Source organism: Coffea arabica, chromosome 2e (assembly GCF_036785885.1).
Source record: "Coffea arabica cultivar ET-39 chromosome 2e, Coffea Arabica ET-39 HiFi, whole genome shotgun sequence".
Classification (NCBI taxonomy): domain Eukaryota; kingdom Viridiplantae; phylum Streptophyta; class Magnoliopsida; order Gentianales; family Rubiaceae; genus Coffea; species Coffea arabica.
In genome coordinates, this window is record NC_092313.1 from 27,256,614 (window position 1) to 27,266,629 (window position 10,016).

The 10,016-nt window shown below is 35.2% G+C and overlaps 1 protein-coding gene across 4 annotated transcripts; it reads left to right on the forward strand.

Annotated features, from left to right (window-relative positions):
- The first annotated feature begins 1,099 nt into the window (after positions 1–1,099).
- Positions 1,100–6,475, forward strand: LOC113732238 (E3 ubiquitin-protein ligase BIG BROTHER). Of its 4 annotated transcripts, none has more exons than XM_072080226.1 (8): positions 1,100–1,584; positions 2,088–2,274; positions 3,166–3,418; positions 3,651–3,700; positions 3,833–3,877; positions 4,679–4,806; positions 5,898–6,006; positions 6,093–6,475. In XM_072080226.1, exons 2-8 carry the CDS (start codon positions 2,122–2,124, stop codon positions 6,141–6,143), a joined length of 789 nt encoding a protein of 262 aa, XP_071936327.1. In that variant the 5' UTR covers positions 1,100–1,584; positions 2,088–2,121; the 3' UTR covers positions 6,144–6,475. The 4 variants fall into 4 exon arrangements, with proteins under 4 accessions (XP_071936327.1, XP_027113714.1, XP_027113715.1 ...); XM_027257913.2 differs by having other exon boundaries at positions 1,100–1,488; XM_027257914.2 differs by having other exon boundaries at positions 1,100–1,429.
- Positions 6,476–10,016: the final 3,541 nt, after the last annotated feature.

The following is a 10,016-nucleotide window of genomic DNA, read 5'->3' on the forward strand; positions in this document are numbered from 1 at the left end:
ACTTCATGCTTCAAAATCATGTTTACCTAATAATCTAATTCATCTATGAAAACAATATCATTAAGTAGATTACTAAATCCAAGCGCTCTTTAATATGGTGGATAAATTATCTTATACATTTTTAATGGAATGTGATAAGATTTCAATAATTACAAAAGCTAGTTAATTTCTACAAAATTTAGAATTTTTTAAATATTCTATAACCTTTCTTATTGTTACTAATTATATTCAATTTTGCTAACACATTTGACATAAGCTCCCGAGCATTACACTCTCACTGAATAGTGTTTTTTTTTTATAAATAACTATTAAAACATATACAAATTTGATATTTTAGGCGTTACAGCCTTCTCTAAATTGTTTTTTTAATCTTTAAATGATGCAATCATGCTTTTAAAGAAAACTCGTATCTATGCTACTCAATATTTTCTACTAAAATGGCATATGTTACATTTTAATTTATGTTGTCTTTATGGATTCAAGATAACTTAATGTATGTTAGACATTAATCTATATTATTTTTTACGATTCAAAATAATTTAATGTACGTTACACTTCTATCTATATTGTCTTTTGTGATTCAAAACAACACAATGTACGTTACATTTCAATTTATGTTGTCTTTTGCTATTGAAAATAATCTAATTTACTTACATTTCAATCCATATTGTCTTTTTCTATAAGAAAAATAACTTGTTTTCGTATATATTTCCAATCTTTATTGTTGCTTTCTATTCAAAATAAAGCTTAACCACCTTGCGTCATAAAATTTGTCTAGTTATATAATTAATAAAAAAATTATATGTTTTTACTTGCAACGTAAATACATATATCACATTATAAAATATATTATCAATATATATTTATGATATAAGCAAAATAATATTTAAGATATCGTGCGTATCCAAAATGTTCTAGCCAAGCACATTTGTGTTTTACGTACTTCTCAATTCGCTACTCATATCTCAAAATTTGCTCCTCCATATCTCATGGGAAGATGCACAAACCAACACACACTACACTCCGCACAACGCGCACAAACTAATTTAAAGAAAAAATTATCTAAATCTGCGTTTAGTACTTCATGCTTCAAAAGCTAGCGTGTGTCTCAAGTCCGACATAAGCCACTGAGCCTCTCCGCACACACTCACACAGTCTCTCTCTTTCTCTCCCCACATTCCACAGTCCCAACAGTGGAGAGAGAAATGATGAGATGAGATGAGATGAGACAGATTAGAGATACAGACACTGCCATTACTGACGTCTACGGTTTCCTCTTCTTCCAACTAGCTCACAGCCAAAAAGCAACGAACACAACAAAGTGAAGCATACCTCCGTTTCTCCCTTTTGTCCCCATTCTCGCCTCCGTACTCATCCTCAAAGTGTCCGTTTTCTTCTTCCATAGCTTCATCCTCTGTCTCTCATACTTGTATATAATTCTCCTTGTAAATCCCAGTCTATGTTGTTCACATTTTGAGATATCTTCTTGTAAATCCCAGTACTTCTTTTTCTCATTTTTACATAATTTAGTTGCATATTTCGAGTATGTAATGGAGTATTTTAGTTTTGTTGTTGTTGCTGTTGGTAGGTTCTTTTGTACGATTGCCCATTATTCTAGAAGTCCCCTGTTTTTTTTTTTTTGTTTTTTTTTTTTCGCTTGCTACAATTTGTAAAACAATGACCTTTTTGAAATTTGAGTTTACCATTCAGGCCAAGCTTGGGCTATTAGAAAATTGAGTTTTTTTTTTCCCTTTAATTTATTATATTGATATAATGGGATGAATTTGACAGAGGAAAGAAAGAAAATAAAAGGGTTTATGAAATGAAGACATGCTTTATTTTTTGGTTGTTTGTTAGATTAGTTCTGAAAGTAGGAAGATGCAGGGGTTTCTAAGGAAACAAGAACGATGCAGAATTTTCTTGAAGTTTAAATACTCTTTAAAGATTCTAGACTCAGAGTTGTTGCTCTTTGCTTCTTTTTTTTTTCAGTTTTTTTGAAATGTAATGGGGGATTTTCTGGGTTTTTAGCTTTCCTTTTTTTTTTGGTTCTGTGTTTAAGAGGATATAATGAATTGTTCATTTTGCAGCTGTTTTGGGTAATTGAGATCAGCAGTCAAAGAAATGGATGGAAATCATCAAATGGAGGTGCATTACATGAATACTTTTGGCTATCCTTATAATGCTTCAGACAGTTTTGTGGACTTTTTTGGAGGTCTTCCACAAGCCCCTTTACCTTATATTCACCCTCCTCCACCAATGCCTCATGATCATCAGGTAATCTTTTCCTTTCCTTTTTTTTTCAGGGCCCAAATTTTTTGCAATTTCTGTTTGCAATTTCCTTTCCTTTCCTTTCCTTTTTGGGGGCACTGCAATTTCCTTTCCTTTTTTTTGCAATTTTTTCCTTTACTTCTTTTTTTCAGGGCCCAACTGTAATTTCATGAAATAGTGATGCGCAGTGCTTAAGAATAATAACTAAATGTTGTTCTGCTCTAAAGCAGAAAAGAATGTTATTTTCCTTGTTTAGGTTGTCCTATCAGATCTTTTATGAAAGCTATATACATATCAATGCTCATAATCGTTTCCTTAGTGGTGGGATTCTGAGGATATACTAATTCACTATTACATGTCCATAAATTTCTGCTTGTTAGTTGGATATCAGTTACCTGAATTGCTTGAAAGATGTAAAGCTGTTATACTATGATGCCTGGCTCTGCTTCAATGTTTTATGGTCAAGCTAATGAATGCTCAGCTCTAGTGTAACAAGTGGGGAACCTGTTATGCTGTCTCATTGTTACATTTCATTTCTTTTTCTTATAAAAAATTTGACCTAGTTTGTTCCGTACTTGTTCATTACAATGAGATATATGTAGCTATCTGCAGTTTGTTAGTGCAAATGTGTCAGGATGCCATTGACTCCAAAGTATAATTTTGAGAGGAAAGAGTCTTGGTTTCACTTTTATATGGTTTTTTCATATGAGAAAGGGGCAATTGATGCAAAATAAATTGTCAATTTGTATACTACACTTGCACGATTGATTGTATTACTTATTGAAAATTTTACTGTTTATTGTCTTTGCTTAGACACTGCCGAGCATTTGAGATGGATGGGAATGTGTAAGTTTCCTTTGTGATGGTGAATGTGTTTCATTGGTGTTTTATTTGCAGGAATCTGCATATTGGTCAATGACTATGAATTCTTACAGATTTGGGTTATCTGGCCCAGAAAATGCTCCCTATTATAGCCCTTATATTGTAAATGATGACTTTATGAGGATGGACTACAACCGGAGACCATGGGATTATCCTTCTGTTATGAATATACAAGAACCGCCAGTTGTAGATATGCCTTCGGAAGAGATCCAAGCCCCCAGTATGGAGGCGAACCCAGCCCCCAGTATGGAGGCCATCCCAGAAGAATGTGAGTTCCAGATTTTGTTCTGTTGTTTGGCCCTTACAGTTTAAACAAATGAAAACGGGGAAAATATCATGTTGACTTTCTACGTTTCTTGGTCTTAAGGGTGTTACTTCCTTTGTTGAGGTAGATCTCTTTTCAGTTTCATTACAAGTTTTTGTTGCTTGGTAATGCAATTCTGACCTTATCTTCGATGAGTTGTTCATACTAGCATTCTCATTTTCTATCCTTTGCACAGCTCAAACCTCTGCAGACAACATTAATCAGCAAGATTCTGGTGGTACTCAGGTATGTAAATCGATTATATACTTCTTTATCTCTTCATAATTCTCAGCTCATCACTTACGAATAGGAAATATTATTTTGCTTGGCTGTGAGGAAGATACTGATTTGTACTTTCTTTTTCCTACACTGTTGCAGGCTGTTTGGGAAGATAATATTGATCCTGACAACATGACTTATGAGGTACAAATGTTTGAAGTTTTTGCATTTTGTAAACTTATATTCTTTATGCGCTACAATGACCTGTGTTCTTATTAGAACCTATAATGGTTGAAATTCAATCAGCAAGTATGAGGCTTCTCTTATGCCCTGTTCAGTGGATAAGACTGTTATTAGACTGTTTTAGTTCGAAATGCTGGATCAAAAAGATTTTTGGCTGGTGATTGCCATGAACTTTGGTGAATGTTTATGCAAACTTCATTTCTCGAAGTCACATTATTGGAAAATCAATTAAAAGAACAAAATCTTCTCTCCAGAGTTCAACCAGTTGACCAGTTTTCATAACCAAAGAAAGACGTGCTTGACGTGAATATCAATCTTCTTTTATGTATTCCGCCATGTGGGTTTTAAGTCCCAAACTCTTAAACTAAATTCACAAGGAATAAAAGAAAGGACTTCTTCATTGTGCTTCTCTAACTGTTGCCGTTCTGGTAACTGACTCCATAATTCCAAATTCATGGCTTTTTGCTGACTATGTTGTTGAACATCCAAAATGGTCTTCATTTTCATTTCTCTAGCTTCTGGCACTAGAATAGCAAAATAAGAGTTCAGTATTTGGTGTAGCTGCATTAGCAACAGCAGGGTGAGTAAATTTTACAAGTGTATGATTACACAAAATGAGGAATTTGCTATATTTATTCCCTTTCGACAGATTAAGTAAAACACCTGATATCTCGTCTCGGTGTACAGATTCTTACAAGCAAATGTTAAGAATGACTAGACAAACTGTTTGGAGATGAAATCTAATTATGATATTATTTTTAGGAATTACTTGAGTTGGGCGAAGCAGTTGGGACTGAAAACCGGGGACTTTCACAAGAACTTATTGATTTACTTCCGACCTCAAAGTACAAATCTGGGGGAATTTTCTCCAAAAAAAGATCTACTGAGAGGTATATTCTTACTAAGATGTATTTCATGTTGAATGTGCCACTGTGCTTTCTTCTTGCTTGTGAGCCACAGCTGTTAGCCTCTATCCTTTCTGACACTCTGCCTTTCTCTCTATCTGTACCTGTTTACATTGGTTACTTTTGTCACATATCATTCAAATGTGGTCGAAAATCACTCTATCTACATGAAATTATGTTTAGCTGTGAAATAAACATTTGAGAAGTTCTTTGTAAGATTTGTATGATACCCAGTCTAGTGCATACGATAACCCTTGGAAAGAGCAGTTCTGCTTGCGGCAGTAATGTAGCCTCCACCTAAGCATTCTCAACTGCATATGGCAGAAGCCCTGCGGATCAGGTTTCCCTGTTGTTATGCCTTGTCTATGCAGGGTGATCAATTATGATACCCATTATGTGCTCACCAGTTGATCACTGACAAAGCAATGGCTTGTGAAAATGATAAGTAACACTAGTTGATATTAATGCAGTTCCATGATTGTTTTCAAGAATGCATTTCAAGATTTGAGCAAATAAATCAAGAATGGGTTTCTTGACCCCAACAAGGAAATCAGTTACCTAACCTTATCTACTCTTTGGAAAATATACAGAGTCCCCAGTATCACAAATACCTGATAATGTATGATACTGCTGCATTCAATGTGATACCAGAATCCAGCATTTCTGCTTCATTTCCTTTGTAAACGGCAGCAGGTGCCTCGGTATTTTTTTGTTAGTTTCTAGCTGAGGCTACCGAGCCTGTGTCACTCTTTTACTTGTGTTTTCTGTAAGACTAAGTACCTGCTAGGAAAGAGTAATAGAGATCTATTATGGGGCTGCCCTTTCTTTTATATCTAAATGTGTTGGCCCTTGTCAAGTTCTGAAAGAAGAAAGAAAACATAAAGAATAGTGAAAGAACATGAATGAACAAAATTAGAAGGTTTCTATCATTCTCTGCTCCTCTCTCTCTCTCTCTGTCACACACACACACACACACACCTAGGTCAGGTTCACTCATTTTGGGTTGCTGCTTCAATTTTTTTCGTCTAATAATTTAATTGTTTGTCATTTTTTTTAAAAAAATTTTTGCGACCCAGATGTGTCATCTGCCAAATGAGGTACAAAAGAGGGGACCGGCAAATAAATTTGCCATGCAAACATGTATACCATGCCCATTGTGGATCGAAATGGCTCAGAATTAACAAGGTATGGTAAATATTTTTGAGCAGAGTTCGCCTTAAAGTCTGATATTTGTTTGCTAATACATGTATGTATCTTGTTGGTTTTGCCAGACATGCCCAATATGCAACACTGAAGTATCAAGTGAAGAATCCAACCAATGAAGATTTCAAATATCAAATGGCAAAATAGATTAACATCTGCAAAGTTTTATAGATCTGCAATAGTTTTCCCCTTTTAACATACATAGAGCTAGTTTATTTTTGACCTTGTTGTTATAGTTGGGTTTAGAATTTTGTAATGTAGAAGTTTATAGTAGCTTTTTGTACAAGGGAAGCAATGGAACAGGAAGCTTGAAGGATATAGGTCCTTGAATGCTTATTGATGATTAGCTCCATGCTGTCTTCAACAGTTTTATTGATTAGCTTGATAGCTTCAGGGGAAATATATTTCTTGCTGCCGGAAGCTAATGGAAAAAGTTGATCGATTTGCTTCATTTCTTCCAAATATATACACTGAAATCACAGATACCGCTTAGAACTGAATACAGGGTAGGTGACTATTAGTCAGAAGTCGTTTTTATCAGTGTCCATTTGCCACAGCAGCCTCCCCCCCCCCCCCCCCCCCCCCCCCCCCCCCCCAAAAAAAAACCAAAAAAGATACGTATACGTAGTAGTTGCTCCTGATGTTATCAATAATTTTGAGCTGTAGCCTGGGGACAGCCTAATTGGATATAGACTTATTGTGTAGAAATTTCCTCCAATGAAGGCAATTTGGGGATAGTGTTTTGAAAATTGGATTAATAGATCGGTTCAACCAGTTGAACTGCAAGGAGGTCATGACGTTGGTTTGGTTTCATTTAAAACTTGAACAGACAAAAAGAAATTTTGTTTCTTGGAAGAAACCAAAAAAATTGGTCAAAGAATGGTTGAATGGTAAAAATCAGTAAAATGTGGACTTCTGAACTTGTTTGTCAGTAAAATTTCTCCTTTTTCTTGAATTACTTAGTTTTAATCAGAATTTTTATTTCTTATATAAATGAAAAAAAGTTGAACTTTTAACTTGAATGGTTGAACTGTGAACTAAAAATTACTCATCTCGGTCACTTGCTCATCCAGGTTTAAAAACATTGCCGTGAAAATGAGAAGTTCATTTTGAAAAGGCCTATACAGAAATTTTCAAATAGCTAAAGGTGTAAAATCATGGAGGAGGGTTAGTTTACTATTTTCTTAGGCACAAGATCATTGTTTATCAGTTAATCATGATAATCAAAATAGAGTATTCTTTTCATGCACGTATGACAAAAGCATATGAAGTTCAGGAATATAGTAAAATGATGCATGAGAAATTCCTTGTGAGATGCTAAAAGGGACTTCAAATGGGAAAGAAAAAAGCTTCAAAAAAATTGGGATGGTTGAATCGGAATTTCATTGCAGACATGAAACAACTCGTTCCTTTTCTTTTCTCTTTTTACAATTACAAATAGTAAGTCTTGAATCTAATTTGTATATTTAAAAAAAATTATCATATATAACACAAAAGCCTCTCCATTTGTCTCTCTGTTTACCATATATAACACAAAAGATTACCATCGATTCCTTCTAGTCGAGCCTCTCGATTTGTCATTATTCCTGAGAAGTAGAAATAATTATAAGTCCTCATCCCACCTAAAATTCGAGAAATTTGTTGAGAGTTGGAATAAATTTGTAAATCGGGTTGACTAATCCGTTTTAAATTTAAAATATTTCTACCAAGTTAAAATTTCAATAAATCAATGGGTTCCTATGGGTTGACTCACAATAGGATTGGGTTAATTGTGAAAACTAATGGGAGCCCAATTAATGCATTCAGGGGTAATTCTGAGCACTTTCATACACTCAAGCGAACATTTTCACACAACAATCTTTTCAAGTGTAAATGTAGAAAATAACTGGGGTCTAAAAATAAAAAACAAAAATGGTAACAAACTCATTATGGGTACCATGGGCCAGGATCACCTGCAAGCAATCCACGTTCAGTCATGACGTAGTCAGCTTTTGGAATACCCAGACCCAAAACATCCCACACCCAAATTTACACATGCTAGTTTTGGGCGGGCCTCTTCTTGCCAGGCTTCGATGGGAGGTGCTCTATGGAGGTCCAAAATGTAAGACATAAAAATTCGTCAGAAAACATACCAAAATCAAGTAAATTTTTATCCCATTTTGTGCAATTATTATGTTTTTTGGGGTACGATTATGTTACGTTATTATATTTAAGAACAATTTTGTTTATATAAATAAAATATTTCACACATATATTTAGTTCAACAATTAACGAGGTTGTACGTCAAAAACTGTAACATGTATAGTAATTGGATAGAAAAAAACAGTAGTTACCTGTACTCTTTTTGAAAGTTACCATGCATAAATCTCAAATATCATTAAGAGACAACACAAATTTTGTTCAATATTACATGAAGGGAGTATAAGATTGCTGTGTATGAATTAGTAGTTAAACTAACTCTTTTGAATTTAAATAAAGTACATATTTTGCAATATCTTGCTTCAAAGCTGGAAAGTCAGCCCATGGCGATTCTTTGGCTTCTTCGCTAGAAGAATTTTTTTTGTCTTGGTCCCAATTCAATACTAAACAAGTCCGAACTAATTGAAGAAATTCCTCGAATTGGTTTGCCGTTTCCATAAAGGATATAATTGACAACCTGAAGTCGAACATTGTCCCTGTAGACAATGGAATTTTAATTAAATTCTAAAAATTACCATTGGTCTATAAAATATTTTTATCCAATCGGATATTGCCATATGGCATGTACACTTGGAAAGTTTGGTTATTAAATAGCCAATTATATTCCTCCACGTGTCAAGTTGAGGTGTTCCAAACCAATTCAAATCGCAAGGGTATCTTCACCAACCAAATCATATCATATCACATACCTATTGGATAAATATCTAAGTATTTATTTCTTATTAAAGGGATAATATTTAGAGTTATTTAATCCAAGTATATCTCTTATATACTGCAATGGCCTGGCCAGTAAAATAGCGCCACGTCACGTGTCCCCGCAAGTCTAGCCAATCGAGAAATTACTTATCTCTTTATTAATGAAGAGATAATATTTAACTGGCACAGTCCTAATATGACTGTACGTCTTGCTAGGCAAGTAGAGTGGTGTACATGATCTCAACCTCCACCTCTTGCTACAACTATAAATAGAGGTTTCTCAACCAAGTTAAGGACACACAGAGATATCAAAAGAGCATCATATACGCTCAAAACATTGAAGCTCCAAGCTACAAAGGTTCGGCTCTTCAAGCTCTCCAAGTCTCCCAGATATCAAGACTTGAGTCTTCAAATATCTTCTAAAGTTCTTCAAATCTTCTATATCAAGATTTGAAGGAATCGGTGGTGGATCCAAGAACAAGCTGCGAAGCCCTTGGATTGGCGTTTGAGGAGAAGAATCGAGGGAAACTCTCCACAAGTTCGAGGAAACCCCAGAGATTGTACCTACATATTTTTCTAAATTTATATATCATATATTTGTCGTGTATTTTTCTTGTCGTTTTGCAGACTTGAAATTTTTATCGCGTACAAATTTTTGGCACGCCCGGTGGGACCATCTCTGCCTTCCATCTCTTCTCCTCGAATATTCAACTACGTCTATCACCAATGGCACCAAAGAGCAACAAAATCGTGATTGCACGTTCCAAGGCTACTGATGCTAAGCCTGTTCAGGAAGCTGCACACGTTGCCACCAATACCCGCGTTATTGGCCCCGTGACAAGGAGTATGACAAGAGCATCCACCCAAAGTAGCATGGAACCCTCGGCGCCAACTCCCGTCTTCGGGTCAACATCACAAATGAGCTATTCCTCCACGATTGGGGTCCAAGACGTTTTCACCTCGATTGAGAAGGCTCTTGCCATGCTCGAACTTGGATCCGAATCCAAGTTCTCTAAGGATGACGATGATTCATCAAGCACTGGATCAGTCTCTTCACATGAAACTCTTCATTCAAGATTTTCTATTGAAGATTCTGC

Excerpts from the sequence above, each read along its gene's own strand:
- LOC113732238 (XM_072080226.1), top strand. The coding sequence starts at position 2,122 with ATGGATGGAAATCATCAAATGGAGGTGCATTACATGAATACTTTTGGC. Across the intron at positions 3,878-4,678 it reads CTGACAACATGACTTATGAG|GAATTACTTGAGTTGGGCGA; the intron begins GTACAAATGTTT and ends TATTATTTTTAG. Across the intron at positions 4,807-5,897 it reads AAAAAAAGATCTACTGAGAG|ATGTGTCATCTGCCAAATGA; the intron begins GTATATTCTTAC and ends TTTGCGACCCAG.